This window comes from Rhinatrema bivittatum, chromosome 9 (genome assembly GCF_901001135.1).
Source record: "Rhinatrema bivittatum chromosome 9, aRhiBiv1.1, whole genome shotgun sequence".
NCBI lineage: Eukaryota > Metazoa > Chordata > Amphibia > Gymnophiona > Rhinatrematidae > Rhinatrema > Rhinatrema bivittatum.
The window spans coordinates 162,771,984-162,790,696 of NC_042623.1; the positions used below are offsets into that span (position 1 = coordinate 162,771,984).

The window sequence follows — 18,713 nt, forward strand, 5'->3', positions numbered from 1 at the left end:
CTCATACAAGGTCTTTCACTGTATGGTCTTGGACCTGGAATTACAACTGAGAATGTAGGACCTCTCTAGGGTCCCCACCCTCATTCCTCTCTCTCTGAGTGCCACTTTCTCTTTCCACAGTCACACAACTGCTGCTCTCTGTACAATCTCTTTCTCTGATATACACGTCACACAGGACCTCTTTCAACGTGTGACGCTTCTCATCCCATTGGCAAGGGTTCCCTCCCTGCCCTTACTCAGTATGAGATTTCTCATGGTTTTCCTCTGTATTGGAGGCCACAGTTCTCACGGTTGTTGAACTGACCCTTCATCTATCCAGACCAAACACAAAGCTCCCCTCTCTGGGGCAGCCAAGCTTTGCAGCTTTGTTGTCATTTGAACAACCTCATCTCACCTCTATCTTGGGCCCCTTGCCTCACATGGTCCTTTTCTTTTTCTCTAGGACTCCATCCCTCACGTAGCCTCGTGCTCTCTTTCTATTTGCAGACCCTTTATTTTGGAGTCCTGGCTCTTATATGGTCTTCCCCCTCCTCTTTGTGTACCCCATCCCTCATATAAACCCTTTTCTTCTTAAGACACAGATAGCAAATTTGCTTACCTGTGACAAATGTTCTCTGAGGAAAGCAGGATAATCAGCCACACAAGTGAGTTTCATCATCCGATGCTGCTTACATGGCCGGTCTCTAAGAGTTCTGAAAAGCTTTTCCGAGCATACATGAAATTTCATGTGGACATTCCATATCATGAAGCCACTTTGAGGTCCATATTCAAAAACCAATTTAGACGGATAACTTAAAACTTATCTGTCTAAATGGCAAAACCGACATTTTCAGCTACTTTGTCTAAATTCTAGCTGGAAAGCAAAAGAAAATTATTCCTTACCTGCTAATTTTCGTTCCTGTAGTACCATAGATCAGTCCAGATGGTGGGTTATGTCCCCCGTCCAGCAGATGGAGTTAGAACAAAAACTTCTAGGGGAGGTCCTATATAACCTCACCTCCCTTGCCTCAATTCTCAGTATCTTTCTGACTCCAGCAGATGTGAGCAGGGGACCGTGTAGTCCCCAGCACCTTAGCTTAGTGTTCTAGGCTCTTGTTTTTGTTCTATTCCTGAGGGATCAAGTAAAAAAATAATAATAATAATATTTATTTAGGCAGGAGGGCGGCATTAAGCCTGGGAGAGTTTCTTGATTCTCTTTTCCTGTGGCTTGCTGACAGGTCTGTCTCCCTCGCTTATCCCTTCTGTCTTTTCTTTCTCTAAACTGTTGTGGGGTAAGTGTGTGCTTTTTAATTTCAGCCTTACCTTCCTCTTAGCTGTGCTTCGCCGTTGCTGTGGACTGCTCCGGACCAGTGGGGTGAGACGATCCCGACCCGCGGCCCCGCGAAGTAACATTCCCCGGGGCTGCCTACCGCCGGGAAGCCAGATTCCCCGACGGCGCCTTCGGGTCGGTGGGGGGGCCGGTCCGGGTACCTTTGCAGCCAGCCGCCAAGGATCTTGCCGCGTGCGCTCGCCCCTCCCCCTCGAACTCCGATGCCGCGATCGGTGGCCTGTGTAACCTGCGGCCGTCAGGGGGGACGGCTTTCGCGGGAGGGGCACTGCGCGAGCTGCCTCCCCGATGGGGAGGACAGCTCTCTTCAGGGGGATGCCGCACGAGGACAAGACCGCGCGGCCAGGAAGCGGCAGGCCCCGTTCCCTCTGAGCACGGGAACGGCAGCCATTTTGTTTTCTGACTCGGATGCCGGCATTTCTGAAGAAGACACTGAGGTCCCGATTTCAGCGACTCCACCTGTTCTGACCCCTTTTGCAGAACCAGAGCCAGGATGTCAGGAGGGGGAGGCCCAGGGGTGCCCCCCCCTCCTGGTTTTCCTAACCAGCACACATGCATGGGTTAGGAAAATGGACGCTGATAAATTCAGCGTCCATTCTCCCAACCTGACTACCGGCACCAGAAGGAGTGTATAAATCAATATTAAAGTGCCGGGTACTTAATATTAATTTATTCACTCATTCACTTATTGCCGATTGGTCCCTTTACTATCACATGTCAGTGAAAAAGACCAATGGGCAATAAGTGAAGGAGTGAATAAATATTAAGTGCCCGACACTTTAATATTGATTTATACACTCCTTCTGGTGCTGGTAGCCTCAGAGAATGGACGCTGAATTTATCAGCGTCCATTTACCTAACCTGTGCATGTGCCAGGGGTTCAGGAAATGGACTCTTGTCAACTGAGCGTCCGCTTCCTGCACCCAACTGCCAATGTTTTTTTTTAACTTTTTTTTTTTTTTTTAAAGGGTTTTTCCTCCTACTTAATATCCCAACGATATTAAGTAGGAGGCAGTACAGAAAAGCAGTTTTTTCTGTTTTCTGTACTAGTTTTAGTAGCACTCAGAAATTAACTCCAGGCAGGCGTGCTCCTAGACACACTTTTTTTTTTTTTTTTGCATTGGGAGTGAATAGCTAATAGCCTCATTCACATGCATTTGCATGTGATGAGCGCTATTAGTTTCACTCCACGTTGGATGCACGTTGTAGAGGCGCTATTCCCCTTATTGCATAAGGGGATTAGCTAGCGCCTGTACAACACGCATCCAACTGCGGGTTATAGAGTGCGCTCTGCTGAGCGCACTGTATTCCATCTTCCTCCTTGTTAGTTGGCTCCAGGGATAACCATTATAGCACTCCTATTCTCTATAATTGTCATTTCCTACCTGGTTTGATAAATTCAGCTTTTAGAATGTTGGAATCCATGGAGATTTCACGGTGGGAGCATGTCTGGGGAATGTCAGGGCTTTTAAGTTTTCCAACACTGCAGGTTACAATGACCTTCCAGGATAATGCAGTGTTCCCTTACCTGAAACTTCATCACTTTGTACTTCGAACCAATCTAGGGATTCACTTGACACAGGGAGCCTCATATTTTGAATCATTATGCAAAAATGCTGATAGAATTCCCAGGGCTCTATAAAAAATATATTTCTTTTTAAATCACTTATCAACCAAACCATCCTTTGTTAAATCTTGGGAAATAGACTTGGGGTGGGAATTTTCTTGGGAACAGTGGTTGATTATTTTCCAATCAACTGGAAAGGGTCTTATTTCTGCAAATATTATTGAGAATGGCTACAAAGTTTTATACCGTTGGTATATGACTCTGATACGACTTCACAAGATGCTGTCTTCTCATATGGCTGAGGGCTGGAAAGGATGTCAGGGGGTGGGCTCCTTCATTCATATGTGATGGGAGTGTCCATTTATTAAAGTCTTTTGGGGAGATGTCATTTGCTGGACTGGGAGCATTTTAAAAGTTTCAATCACTTTATGTCCTTAACATGCTTTACTAAATGTACCCATTTCTTGAGGACATAAATATGAAGGTATTTTAGTGAGACACATCTGTATAGCTGATAGGTATCATATTGCACAGTTTTGGCGTGAGCTGAAATTTCCGCGAGTGTGAGATACCCAAACCAAACTTGAGAAGGTGTATACTCTGCACAAAATTACAGCTGTAAAAAAATAAGTACCTTCATAAATTTGAGAATGCATGGTCTTCATATGATTTGTGGAAACGCTCCATGGAAGATAATTTTATCTGTTTTTGTAACTTAGCCATACAAAATTTGGATACTGCTCTGTCACCATTCTTATTTTTCAGTTTTACCTATATACCCATATTGGAGAGGTTGGGGGGTGGGGGGGTCTTGATTAGTTGGATTACTGGATTGCAGAAGTTGTGGAGTTCAGGGACAAGAAAGGTTAGGGCAGCCTTTGGATAGGCACTTATTATAGTTAATGTTTATTATGATTTCTATGTTACTGTCGATAACATATTTTGTATATTTCTCTGAATTCCTGTCAAATGTTTATGGATATAAGTGCGTTTTCAATAAAAATATTAATTAAAAAAAAAATATAAAGCTCCCTTGGTGATAGTGTGGCTCCATCTTCTTTTGACATAATTGCCTTCGGAGCCGATGGAGTTGCACTAGACTTTTTCTAGCAAACATATCCTGAAGTTTCAGTCTTTGATGAAATATTTGAGCAGATGACACAATGAGGAGCATCATGCTCTAGCTCCAGACAATGGATGCAGACTTAATAATGACAATTATGGGCATCTTGAAGCTGCTGGCTGCCTTCTGGGACACAGGGAGGAAAACAGTCGCACAAATACAACATTTTCCACAGTGACAAAGACTGACCGGGCCACAGAGAGCACAAATTACGAAAAAGTTCTGCTGCAGTAGAGAATGTGTCCAACTACCGCCACAGACAAAAATGAACTGAGGAGACTCTGAGGTGGTATGTGCACAGGAAATTCCATGCATGCTCGAAAAGCTTTCCCAGAACTCTCTATAAGACTAAGACTGTCCTTGTTGGAGCCATGGGATGATGTCGCCTGCTTGTGTGGATAATATATCTTGCTTGCCCTTGGAGAAACTGTTGACCCTCCCATCATTCTTCTTTTACAGCTCATCCAGAATTTCCATCCATCTCATTCCTATTAGAGGTTGCATTCTGATTTGTGACTTAAGAAACTTCTTCCTGCGACACAAGGAAGCCAATTCCTGAGAATATTCTGGCAATTTTCAGTAAGGAAAGCACCTCTGAGGTATCTGCCAGGTAGTAACAAAATGTCCTCATTCCTTTAAATTAAAGCAGCATCAGCCTAGGCAGCCTTACATAAGAGTAATCCCCCTTGTGTTCCCTGTATGGGTACTCACAGATTCTCAGGCTCTGAACTGAAGGGATCTGCGCTGATCAATAACCGACTGATGACTGAACTGCCAGGAAGGGATCCTGACATTCCTACATGGATATCTATAGGGCATAAAAAAGGAGATGGGTTAACTGGTGGCAGTCTCATCATTGCCCTCTCCTGCAGCAGAAAGGGAATCCACAATCTGAGGTAATTTCACACTGAACTTTTCTGCATACTAGAATAAGGCAGACACAATGAGTAGATGAAGTCACTACATCAGAAGGAGAGGCTGTGCCGATTTGTTGCTCCATGACTGCTTCTTTTGAGCTAATTTACATGTGCTATCTTAGTTGAGGTGTGTATGGAAGTTCAGAGGGTACAGAATATGGTGTGGGTAGTGAGAAAGGGGCTGTGGATATCACAGTCTGCCAGTGCCTCAGCATTATCAATATACAAGTCTACACAGATGCTGCTTCTACAGCATGACTGCCAGCAGAAAATGGGGTGTGGAACTTGTGCAGGACTGAAGGAATGGCAGTACCTCAAAACATAGTCAACTGGAGAAATCTTTTATCAAAAGTGGAGACTGAAGGCGTGTGTTAGCAACATGGATGGAGGGGAGACTCACTTGGGTAAAGGATCTTTGTGTTCAGCATTGGTAGGATGTCCCGGTTTCCTGTCTGGGAAGGAAGTGATGCGGAACTTCCCAGGGCTAAACTTCCTTTGGTGATTAGCTTTTCACATGGAGACTTGGATACTAGAAAATCCAAAACAGAAAGAGAAGGAGACTGAAAAATCCTGAGAAACACCAAGAGGCCGAAAATAAAAGAGAGGCCTGATAGGAGCACAACAGGTACAAAAGCCTGGCAGAAACACCACAGGCACAGAATAAGAGAGACACAAATGAGAGGGGACCAGCAGAGGCACCAGAAACACAGAGGCAGTGGCACAGAAACAGCCCTGGGAGGAATACCAGCGACAAAGAGAGAGGCCTAGTATGAGCACCATTACCAGAGACACATTTGCCTGGCAGGGGCATTAGATACACAGCCAGTGTCTGGCAGAGGCCGTACAGATGCAGAGAAAATGGCCTGGCAGAGGAATCACGGATTCAGGGACAGCAGACTGCCGGCAGGGGCACCAGAGATCTGGTACTGGAGGTAAAGGGATGTGGGAGTAATCCAAAGTCCCATAGGAGAGATAACACATCCATCTGGGGGAAGAAAGATGTGGCTCCACTCTAGTTCCCTATCTTTCCTAAAAAGAGCAGTGAGAAAGACCCCGTCTATTTCTTACCTTTCCGACAACTTCTCTTCTTGGAAATCGAGTAGTTTCCGCTGTATGATGATGGCAGGGAAGACGTTTTGTCCTCACTCTTCAGCTCCTTTGGGTCCTCGGGGGACAGGGTCAGGATGAAGTCCTCTTGTTCTTGTGTCTGAGCATTCTGCTCATCTACAGCTGGAGATGAGAACCGATAAGGCAATGGGGTCAGTAAAAAGCTACCCCTGCATCAACCAATCAGGAGACCTGACAAGTGATATAGAAAGCTTAAGGGAACCAAAAACATTTTTTTTTTTAAACTTGAAAATATTTTGAGAAAAATACAACTTTAAATTATAACAAAAAAGTACTTGGAACAGCAATTGTCATTACAACTGCTATCTTTACTTTATATACCTGCTCTTGTTCCTTTAGCAGGTTGCCTTTATGCAGAGAAACCAATATAGGGAATACCAAAAACCACTAAAGCATAAGCAAAAATTCCCCACTATAGAGAAATAACACCATGCAATAAACTGTGCCAAAGGCATGCTAAAACTTACCCTCGATAACAAGGCTTCATTACTAAGATGGACATTACAAAAAAATGCTAAAGGGTATGGAACAGCCCCCCTTATGGAGAAAGGCTTAAGAGATTAGAGCAGGGCTCGAGAAATCCCAGGCATCCCAGAGACCAGAAAGTTTGCCATGACTGCTGGGATTTTTGAGTCATGCTCCAGCCCATGCCACAACATCTCTCTTAATCTGGACAGGACTTACACAGTGCAGTTCTTAGTGATTTCGAGCCATGTGGTACCTGAAATCCCATGCTGGTTTCATGGTCTCAAGTCTCATGAAACTAGTGCAGGAGTTTGGGCACCGTGTGGCTCAAATGCACTAAGAACTGCACTGTGCAAGGGGAAGGGGAAATGAGTGTGTGGGGGCCAGGGATGTACTCGGGGGGGAGGGGGGGGGGGGAATGAGTGTGCGGGGGCCAGAGATGTGCTCGGGGGGGGGGGGGGGGGGGAATGAGTGTGTGGGGGCCAGGGATGTACTCGGGGGGGGGGGGGGGGGGGAATGAGTGTGCGGGGGGCCAGAGATGTGCTGGGGGGAGGGAATGAGTGTGTGGGGGCCAGGGATGTGCTCAGAGGGTGAGGGGTGGGGGAATGAGTGTGTGGGGGCCAGAGATGTGCTGGGGGAGGGAATGAGTGTGTGGGGGCCAGGGATGTGCTCAGAGGGGGAGGGGTGGGGGAATGAGTGTGTGGGGGCCAGGGATGTGCTCAGAGGGGGGAGGGGTGGGGGAATGAGTGTGTGGGGGCCAGAGATGTGCTGGGGGGAGGGAATGAGTGTGTGGGGGCCAGGGATGTGCTCAGAGGGGGAGGGGTGGGGGAATGAGTGTGTGGGGGCCAAGGATGTGCTCAGAGGGGGAGGAGGTGGGGGAATGAGTGTGTGGGGGCCAGGGATGTGCTCAGAGGGGGAGGGGTGGGGGAATGAGTGTGTGGGGGCCAGGGATGTGCTCGGGGGGGGGGGGGGGGGGGAATGAGTGTGTGGGGGCCAGGGATGTGCTCGGGGGGGGGGGGGAAATGAGTGTGTGGGGGCCATGGATGTGCTCGGTGGGAGGGGGGGGGGGGAATGAGTGTGTGTGGGCCAGGGATGTGCTCGGGGGGGTGGGGGAATGAGTGTGCGGGGGCCAGAGATGTGCTGGGGGGAGGGAATGAGTGTGTGTGGGCCATGGACGTGCTCGGTGGGAGGGGGGGGGAATGAGTCTGTGGGGGCCAGGGATGTGCTCGGGGGGAGGGGGTGGGGGAATGAGTGTGCGGGGGCCAGAGATTTGCTGGGGGGAGGGGGGATTAAGGGCTGGTTAGGGTGAAGTTTAGTCCTGGGGCAATTCTGCGCTGCTGCGGAGCACAGAATTTCCGCAGAATTCCGCCCTGCGCAGAACTGCCAAATTCTGCGCAGAAAATGGCAGAGGAGACCCCGGCATGCTGCGAACAGAGTGCGCAAAAATGAAGGCCCCGGCGCGCCATTCACGGCGAAGATGAAGGCCTCTGTGTGCCGCAGGACGTGCTCCGTTTGCTGTGAAGATGAAGGCCCCCGTGTGCCACGAACAGAGTGTGCTCCGCTCGCAGCAAAGATAAAGGCCCCAAAAGTAAAAGAACCCAAAGCATCTAAACAATGGCATAATGAAAAGATAAAGGAAACCAAAAGAAATCTGAGAAAAAAAGAAAGAGAATGGAGAAAAACCAAAACACAAGAAAACCTAACTAAATATAGAAAACATCTAGCCTACTATAAACAAACTATATTCAACGCAAAAAAACAATATTACAGTACTAAAATAGAAAAATTTGCAAACAACCCAAGAACACTATTCAGCATTGTAAATAATCTCATCAATGATAAAACGGATACTCCTCAAAACTTATCAGAAAATAAATGTAATGAAATAGCCACTTTCTTCAATGAGAAAATTATGAACCTAAAAAACAAGATTCCTAACACAACCAAACAAATCATTAAAATGCAAAAACGAGATATTAATCAATGGTCAGAATTCAATGAGATTTCGGAACTAGAAGTCGAAACCATGCTAAAAAGAATTAACCCCGCCCCACATGCCGTTGACACTATACCAACCATAGAAATAAAAAAAATAGTCAACACAGTATCCCCGACACTAACAAAGATTATCAATCTATCCTTGACAGAAGCAAACATGCCAGACTCACTAAAAGGGGCAATTGTAAAACCAATTTTAAAGAAAAAAACCAGTGATCCAAACATTCTGAACAATTATAGGCCAGTATCAAACATACCACTAATCGCAAAATTAATAGAAAAATCCATACAAAAACAGCTCGCTGAACATTTAGAGAATAACAATATCCTATATCCATCACAACATGGCTTTCGCAAAAACTACAGTACTGAAACGCTATTGCTTGCCCTAACAGATAACATCATGAGAGCGGGAAGCGGTACATCCTAATGATGCTTGACCTATCAGCAGCATTTGATACTGTAAATCACAACATCCTACTAAATAGATTAGAAGAAATAGGCTTTAAGTAATAAAACAATCAAATGGTTCCAATCATGCCTAAACAACAGATACTACCAAGTGCAGATAAAAGATGTAATGTCAAATAAAATAAAACTTCAAACTGGAGTCCCACAGGGATCAGCTTTATCGGCCACCCTATTCAACATATACCTACTACCACTTTGTCACCTTCTAGCTGGTCTAAACATCTCACACTACATTTACGCTGATGATATCCAAATAATCTTACCCATTGATGATACAATCGAAAAGACCCTGAACATAGCTAATATGTATCTGGATATCATCAAACAATTTCTGAACCAGATGGAACTAGTGATTAACATAGAGAAAACAGAATTCCTACTCTTGGAACGCAAAAACATTGAAATCATCCAAAACCCTATCACACTCAAAAACAACCAAAAAATTTAACTAACTGAGAAAGTAAGAAACCTCGGAGTAATAATTGACACAGAACTGAACCTAAAACAACACATATCATTAAAAGTAAGGGAAGGATACGCCAAACTCATGACCCTCAGAAGACTAAAACCTCTACTGACAACCAGTAACTTCCATTCAGTGTTACAAGCTCTTATTTTCGCAAGCACAGATTACTGTAATGCCCTCCTACTTGGATTACCATACACAACAATTAGACCACTCCAAATAATGCAGAACACGGCCGCCAGAATTCTGACTGGTAAAAGTAAAAGAGACCTCAGAAACCCTGATGGAATTACACTGGCTACCCATTGAGCAAAGAATACAGTATAAAACCCTTTGTACAATACATAAGCTAATACATAATGAAAATGCTGATTGGCTGAATACAGCCCTCCACATACACATCCCTAAGAGAAACCTGAGATCAGCTAATAAAGCTTTACTGTCCATCCCCTCAATCAAAACAGCCAAACTAACCCAAGTAAGGGACAGAGCGCTCTCCTTAGCAGGTCCTATGCTATGGAACTCCATGCCCGTCGAGATCCGCTTACAAAGAGACATCAAAACCTTCAGAAAACATTTTAAAACATGGTTATTCAAACAGGCATACAACAAAGAGAAAGGAGAGTAGAACACTGGGAAAAAGAAAAGCGATTGGCAGCACACCCTAAACACACTACCCAAATCAACATGGGTACATATTCTATTTTAATCTTTAATCTCAAATGTCTAGAATAAGATGACATAGATTCTCTTTTATTCCCGCTCAAAATAAACAGACATAACACATCCAATTATGAGTTTTTATAACTACTTTGTTACCGTAAAGTCTTGGCACATGTATAATGATAGAATTCATAATCTGTTCCAATATTAATATTTGTGCCTTATTGTAAACCGTTATGATGGTACCTAACTTAGTGACGGTATAGAAAAGTTTTTAAATAAATAAATAAATGTGTGTGTGAGAGGAGCAGGAGAGGGGTGTGAGAAAGGGAAGGGGAGGAGAGGGGAGGGGGTGTGGGGGAGAAGGGGGTGTGAGAGCAGGGAGAGGGGTGTGAGAGAGGGGAGAGAGGTAAGAATTTTAGGGTGAGTGCGGAGTACCGCCCGGTCCTGCAGAAGTTTAGTGTAAGGCGGATAAGTAACTAGGGCCTGCAATTCACTAACTCTGTGAGCTGAAGTGATAGCCAAAAGCAAAATCACTTTCCATGTGAGATATCGAAGTTCACAAGAGTGAAGAGGCTCGAATGGTGGTTTCATGAGCTGACCCAAAACCAGATTAAGGTCCCAAGAAGGGGCCGGAGGATGTAGTGGAGGCTTGATGTGGAGCAAGCTCTTCAAAAAACATGTTACCAGGGGTTGTACTGATATGGGGTCATCCCCGAAACCTTTATGGAAGGCGGCTACCGCACTGACATGCATTCTGATGGAAGAAGTCTTAAGACCTGACTCTGATAGATGCCAGAGATAGTCCAGAAACTTCGGGATTGGACAGAAAAAGGGGTCAAGGGACTGAGAAGAGCACCATGACGTGAACCTTTTCCATTTGTAAACGTAAGCTTTTCTCGTGGAAGGCTTCCGTGAAGCAGTCAAGACACGGGAAACTGGTTCAGAGAGGTTAAGTGGCTGAAGGATTAACCTCTCAACATCCATGCTGTCAGGAACAAGGCTTGAAGATTGGGATGGCGTAGGCACCCGTCATTTTGAGTGATCAGAAGCGGGTCCTTTCCCAAGGGAATGTGCCTGCGGATGGAGAGATCCTGAAGTATTGGAAACCACACTTGCATGGCCAGTGAGGTGCTATCAGGATCATGGTTCCCCTGTCCTGACGTAACTTCACGAGAGTCTTCGAGAGAAGAGGAAGTGGAGGGAATGCGTAGAGCAGACCGGTTGCCCATGAGAGGGAGAATGCGTCTCTGGGTTGAGAGTGTTTGCTGCAAATGAAAGAGCAGTAGTTCTCTACTTTGCGGTTTTGAGGAGACACAATTGAGGATATCCCCATTTTTGGAAGATGGAGTTCGCTACCGAGGGGTTGAGAGACCACTCGTGCGGTTGAAAGATGCGACTCAGCTGGTCTGCCAACACATTGTCCACTCCCGGCAAGTAGGTGGCCCGTGGTAATTTCCACCCATAAAGATTCAACATTTAGTTTCCTGCAAACTTTTGCCCTTTTTGATATATAGTGCTACCCCCCACCAATTTGATCCATCCTATCATTTTGATATAATTTGTACCCTTATATCACAGTGTCCCATTGGTTATCCTCTTTTCACCAGGTCTCTGAGATTCCTTGGAAGGCAGTATGTATCTCTGACCACCTCCATGTCTGCCACTGGAATGATCAAGTGTCCTGACCTCCTCCCTGTCCAAGTCAACTAGTGAATGATGGGAAAGGCGAGGATATAGGAGAATGGGTTAGATATATCAGGAAGAAAGAACAAAGCAAAATTGAACAGGAAACATCTTTGAGCAAATAAGGTCAGGCAGCATGGAAAATGTAAGAACCATCTCTAGTTACCTTTCTCAGCATGCTCTATGATTTGACGGATGGCCTTCTTTAAGCTGTTGGCTCTCAACATGAGCTGCTCGCGAGGACGGAAGATTTGGGGCCGGGTGGTGCATGTGGAGCCTGAGGACTTGTCACTGGTGGAATCAGAGGTGGTGCTGGAGATCTCACCATCTTCCTGCTCTTCTGTGATGGTGGGAGGGGGGTTTGGTAGGCAGGTGGAAGCTTGAGACTCATCATTCAATGTTTTCAATAGGGAGTCCAACTTCTCCTTCAAAAGAGAGCACTGCACAAAATACAGAGCAAAGAATATACCATCAAAACACAAATCGGGAGACCATATCTGAAAGAATATGCTCCGAACAAGGAACCAAATGTACTAAAAGGTGTTTCCCATTTTGTGTTTATGGGAAAAATAATTATATAAATGTAATGTGAGTGACCAAGGGTCTTTGAAGCAAAGAACTGATGCAATTTGAAAATATAAATTAAAATTAATGCAAAACACAAAGAATATAAATAAAACATTACAACCAATCAATAAAAAAAAGAAAAACAGTCAGCATAGCCATTTAGCTCAATCACTATCAGGTCTATTGTCCATATTATCCTTTAAAGCAGAAGTACCCTCTACTGGAATAGGAGAGTGCTCTTTTTTTGTAAAGCTGCTAATAGCAGTCTATTGCAGGAGGTTTACCTCATTTTCCCATGATATCTTTGGGTAATTTTAGAAGTCTGGTAAGCACTAAATAATCCCTCTAAGTGATTCCATTTTACAGATATATATATATATATATATATGTATACTGTATATCTATATCTACATATACATATATATATCATATCATATCATCTATAATTAGATACATAGGAAAAAAGCTTTTCCTCTTTGAAACTGAGTCCCTAATAACTGGTCATACATTTTAGAGTAGGAACATCTGAATCAAGGACTTCCTAAGCACCTTAAAAAAAAAAAAATAAACCCAACAAAAACAAAAAACAATTAGAAATAACCTCCTTGTTAAGGGAGGCACTCCCATTTTCAACAGTAAAGTTTACAGGCATAGGGGCTGTTAACCCCAGCAAACAATTTATTTTGTTTATTTATTTATTTATTTTGAACTTTTATATACAGACGTTCATGACAATATTGCATATCACATCGGTTTATAGTGAAACAAATGTTGCAAAAGAGGCATTACAAACAACAGGAGTTACATAGAACTGGGATCCAGGAGGATAAATACAGGGGTTTAATGACAAGCTGCTAATTTATGATCCAAAATAGAACTGAAACGTTGAATTGAACTAAACGGAAACAAATAATAAATTAAATTAAGGAACATCGATCATACATAAATGGGTCGACATCATAATGGGATGAGGCTAAACTTCTGCGAAAAAGTTCAAGGGTTGCTTCCGATAGGTGAAAGGGGAAACAGGGCTGGGGTGGAAAAAGGGATAGATGGAGTAAAAAGGGGGGGGGAAGAGAACAAGAAAAGGTAAATTAGCCTTAGGTGAGGAGGGAGGAGGAAAGGGAGGGAGAAGGGAGGAGGATAAAAGGGATTTAACAATAAGCTTACATAGGAAGGTGGGGGCTGTGGTGGGGTAGGGTCACGAGGGAGGAAGGATATGATAGGACGGACTGGGGAAGGATTGGGTAGAGGAATAAACCAAATGTTGAAGAATATTCTGAGAAACATGTAAGATGTCCAAGAGGCATAACCTGCCAGCAGGTGTTATGCCCTGATCATAGTTAATGCAAGTGTCCCGTCCTGACATGTGATAGAGAAAGTTTGTCAATTATGGAGAGAGACAGATCGTCCTTTAGGGAAATTGGCTAATTTGATAAGTCAGGTTAGTCCTATTGTGGGTGAGAAAACATTCATCCGAATTAGGGGAATGCTTGTCTGAATAGCCACGTTTTGAGCTTTTTTTTTAAGGTCAACGGGCATGGTTCTTGCCAGAGATCTGGAGGGAGCGCATTCCATTGAGGGGGGCCAGCTGTAGATAAGACGCATTTCCTTAAGGAGGTCTTGGCTGGGGGGGGCGTAGAGAGACCCTTTGTAGGCAGTTCTAACAGGTCTGGAAGACATGTGGAGACTCAGTGGGATGTTTAGATCAAGGGGGGTGAGATTGTGTATGGCTCTGTGGATTATCGTGAGGACTTTGTAGAGAATTCTGAATTTGATGGGTAGCCAGTGAAGGTTGCGAAGGATGGGTGTAATGTGTTCTCTTTTGTTGGTGTTGGTCAGAATCCTAGCGGCGGAGTTTTGCAGCATCTGCAGGGGTCTGATGGCGTTTGCTGGGAGACCAAGAAGGAGCGAGTTGCAGTAGTCGATTTTTGAAAAGATGATGGATTGAAGTACTGTGCGGTAGTCTTGGAAGTGGAGGAGGGGTCTCAACTTTCTTAGGACTTGTAGTTTAAAGAAGCTGTCCTTTGTGGTGTTATTGACAATTTTTTTTAGGTTTAGATGGTTGTCCAGAATAATTCCAAGGTCTCTTACTTGGGAGGAGAACTTTGATTGAAATGTGGGTGGAAAGTTGGTTGAGCCATTTTTGTCATCCTGTGAGATGATAAGGATCTCCATCTTGTTAGTGTTAAGGACTAAATTGAGGCTGGTGAGAAAGTGGTTGATTGACTGAAGGCAGTTGTTCCAGAAGCTGAGGGTTTTTGGAAGGGATTCAGTGATCGGGATGAGTATTTGCACGTCGTCGGCGTAGATATAATGAGTTATCTTTAGATTTGCGAGTAAATGGCAGAGAAGGAGAAGGTAAATGTTGAAAAGAGTTGGGGAGAGAGATGATCCTTGGGGGACTCCCAATGTGGAATTGATGGGGTGGGATTCTTTATTGTTGATTTTGACCTTAAAGCACCTGTTGCTAAGGAATGACTTGAACCAACTGAGTGCAGTTCCTGAGATGCCTATGTCTGCAAGACGATCTAAGAGAATTGAGTGGTTCACTGTGTCGAAGGCCGCAGATATATCTAGAAGGGCAAGAAAGTAAGGTTGTCTTTTTTCTAGATTCAGGAGGATGGTGTCCGAGAATGAGATTAAAAGGGATTCCGTATTTAACGACTTGCGGAAACCGAACTGAGCTGGGGCTAGGATCATGTGTTCGTCAAGGTATTCTGTGAGTTGCTTGCTGATGATTTTTTCAGGTAGTTTAGCAATAAATGGCAAGTTAGCTATAGGGCGGAAGTTGGCCGGATCTGCTGATGACAAGTTTGGTTTTTTTAAGAGCGGTTTGAGAATGGCGAGCTTTAGAGAGTCTGGTACTAGGCCTTGTAATAGAGAGCAATTTATGATTTCAGCTATAGGCTTAGCAATGGTTTTTGGGATGGAGATGAGTAGATTTGACGGTATCGGGTCCGAAGGGTGGGATGATGGCTTGAGCTTCTTGAGAATGGTTTCTATCTCCAGAGATGACGTGGGCTCAAAAGTTTCAAGTCTTGTTTTTTGTTGTGTTGTAGAGTTGAAGAGGGGAGGGGGCTGGCAGTTGTTAGAAATAAGTGGGGCTATCAGGTTGGCAATTTTTTTCTCAAAGTAAGTAGCGAGTTCTGTAGCTTTGCTTAATGCTTGGTCATCTGGGATAGTTGGTGGGGTCGATTTTGTGAGAGATGAGACGTAGGAGAACAGGGCTTTCGAGTCAAAGATGAAGTGATGGTTTTTTTGGGCGAAGAAATCTCTCTTTGTTCGGAGGATTGAGTTCCTGTAAAAGTGCATGAGGGATTTGTAGGCTGCTTGAGTTGTTTTGGAAGGGTTTTTTTCGCCATCTGTGTTCTTTGCTTCTTAATTCTTGTTTGAGAATTTTCAATTCTGGTGTGAACCAAGGTTTTCTGTTATCAGGGTTAGAGTGTAGTACTTTCGTGGATATGGGGCAGGTTTGCGCTGCTACTTTATTGGTGATCTTGAACCAAGAGGTAGTGGCCGCAACTGCATCTGAGAGGTCAAGATGGACTAATTCTTTAGTGAGATGGGAGCTGAGGTAGTCCATTGTACAGGGTTTTCTGAGCTGGACTGTGATTTTAGGAAATGAAAGGGGTGGGGACTCAGTGATCTCAAGGACAGTAGAGATCATCCAGTGGTCAGACCAAGGGACAGGTGTGCATATAGGCATGGAGGAGAGGGTCAGGCCTTCATTTAAGAATATTAGGTCCAGTGTGTTCCTGCTTTATGAGTGGGGCTGTTGACGATTTGTTTGAAACCTAGGTACCTAAGAGTGGAGAGTAGAGTTTCGCAGTTGGAGGATTGAGGGGTAGCGTCCACGTGAAGGTTGAAGTCTCCCAAGATTATAGCTGGGGTATCAGTGTTGATATGCTCCTTTCCTTGCTCCTTCCACAGGCTTAACCACAACTCTTCCACTTGACAACTATCCTGCCCAGGGCAAGACCCACGCCGGCACCCCTACCTCCAGGACACCAACAACCACCACCAGGATACCATCAACCGAGAGACACCTTCGACCTTTCACCTCTGCTATCTGCCTTCCAACATGCACGCCCTCTCAATTCCTATCATACATAATCACCTAAGGAGAGCTCCTAAGCCCCCTACCCTCCTCCACAACCGTCAAGTGAGGCTTAGGCCCATCATGCTAACACCCATCACCCAACTACTCGGCCTGGCGCTTTTCTCGCTCACTCTGTTCAACGCACAATCCATCACCAAGAAAACTCATATTCTCAACGATTTCCTCACCGATTCAAAACCAGACATCTGTGCTATCACAGAAACCTGGCTAAAAGCCTCAGACACCGTCCTTATAAATCAGCTCCCCACCCAGGCCTACGATTTCCTCTCCATCCCTAGACTTAAAAGAAGAGGAGGAGGGCTCCTCGTTGCTGCCAAAAAAGGGATTGGTATGACCCTGCAGGCCACTAACAACCTTGCCAACATAGAATTTGCTCTTTTCAACTCAAAACAACTGGCAATCGGACTAGTTTACGCTCCCCCAGGTTTATTGGAGGCAGACCCTTCCCCTATCATTGAGCTGGCAGCAAAACACCTTAACACCGGAAAACCATCCATATTAATGGGAGACTTCAACCTTCACGTGGATGTCCTCCCTCGCTCAACCAACTGCGAAACTCTACTCGCCTCCCTTAACCACATGGGTTTTAGACAAATCATCAACGAGCCCACCCACAAGGCAGGACACACATTAGACCTTATCTTCATTAACGAAGGAATATCACCACACTCCATCCCAACTTGCCTACCGGTACCTTGGTCTGACCACCGAATCATCTCTGCTGTGATTGAGATCAAGGAACACCCTCCACAAATAAAACACTCAACTTCCATATCAGTCAGGAAACCTTGCACAGGAGACGAGCTCAGTGCATACCTAACAACGGAATTAGTGCACCTGGACCTATCAGACGCCAACTCTGCCACCTCATCATGGATCAACCTCACTCACAAGGTAGCAGATCAAGCATGCCCCATGACGACAAAATCGCTAAATCCAGACAAAGACAACAGGAAACCCTGGTTCACACCTGAGCTGAAATCGCGCAAACAGGAGCTGAGAAGTAAGGAAAACAAATGGAGGAAAAGCCCATCGACGACAATCCTCCTCAACTACAAAGCATGTCTAAATTCATATAGAATAGACATCAACAAAACCAAGAAAGAATTCTTCGCCAGAAAGATACACCACTTCATTTTCGACTCAAGAGCTCTATTCTCTTATGTTTCAGCCCTCACGAAACCAACCATGCCCATCATACCAGATGAACAAGCCTCAAATAAAGCTAACGAACTAGCAGTCTTCTTTGACAAGAAAATCCCCACACTGGTCGCCCCCCTCAAGGGAACATCGACGCTTCCGAATTACTCAATCACCTCCAGCTCTCAATCAGCGCACACAACCACCCAACAACTTAACACAACCCCAACAGCTCTGGATACCTTCGAGCCAACATCCACTCTAGAAATAGAGAACATCCTAAAGAAGATAAAACCATCGTCTCATCCATTAGATCACATCCCTTCCAATCTGCTGAGCTCCATCCCCAATATCATTGCTAAACCTGTTGCAGACATCATCAACTGCTCACTAGCTCAAGGCCATGTCCCCAACCAACTCAAGCTGGCAATGCTCAAGCCTCTCCTCAAAAAACCCACCCTTTCCACAACAGACCCAGCCAATTTCAGACCTATAGCAAATCTTCCAATGATCGCCAAAGTGATGGAGAAAATTGTAAATAGACAACTTTCAGAATTCCTAGACGAAAACAACATCCTTACCACAAACCAATTTGGTTTCCGTAAGACCCGGAACACCGAATCGCTATTAGCCTCACTGTCCGACACCATTCTCCTTAATCTGGAAAAAGGCCAACCTTGCCTCCTCGCACTTCTGGATCTCTCATCAGCGTTCGACACCGTGAACCACTCATGCCTTTTACAGCGTTTAGTCGACATTGGCATAACAGGAACAGCATTTAAATGGTTCAAATCGTTTCTTGATAACAGGTTTTATAAGGTCAAAATAAATAACAAAGAGTCTCTCCCCATTGCATCCAAGATGGGCGTACCACAAGGATCATCCCTCTCACCCACTCTTTTTAATATCTACCTGCTGCCTCTCTGTCACCTCCTCTCCAATCTCAAGCTCACACACTTCCTTTACGCGGATGACATACAAATACTCATCCCCATAACAGAATCTATTCACAAAACCATGTCATACTGGAATAACTGCTTATCGTCAATAAACAATCTACTGGACAGCCTCA

The 18,713-nt window shown here is 44.8% G+C and overlaps 1 protein-coding gene across 8 annotated transcripts in view; it reads right to left on the bottom strand.

The window, feature by feature from the left end:
* Positions 1 to 18,713, bottom strand: part of DGKD (diacylglycerol kinase delta) — a 206,032-nt gene that overhangs the window by 70,891 nt on the left and 116,428 nt on the right. For all 8 annotated transcript variants that reach the window (XR_003858538.1, XR_003858537.1, XM_029615077.1 and 5 more), the window contains 4 exons: positions 11,978 to 12,251; positions 6,003 to 6,164; positions 5,335 to 5,463; positions 4,729 to 4,825 (listed from right to left, as the gene is read on the bottom strand). Coding sequence is in view for 6 of the 8 variants with exons in the window: in XM_029615077.1 (XP_029470937.1) it covers positions 4,729 to 4,825; positions 5,335 to 5,463; positions 6,003 to 6,164; positions 11,978 to 12,251 (662 nt within the window). In the remaining 2 variants the exon portion in view is untranslated. The remainder of the gene's footprint in view (positions 1 to 4,728; positions 4,826 to 5,334; positions 5,464 to 6,002; positions 6,165 to 11,977; positions 12,252 to 18,713) is intronic.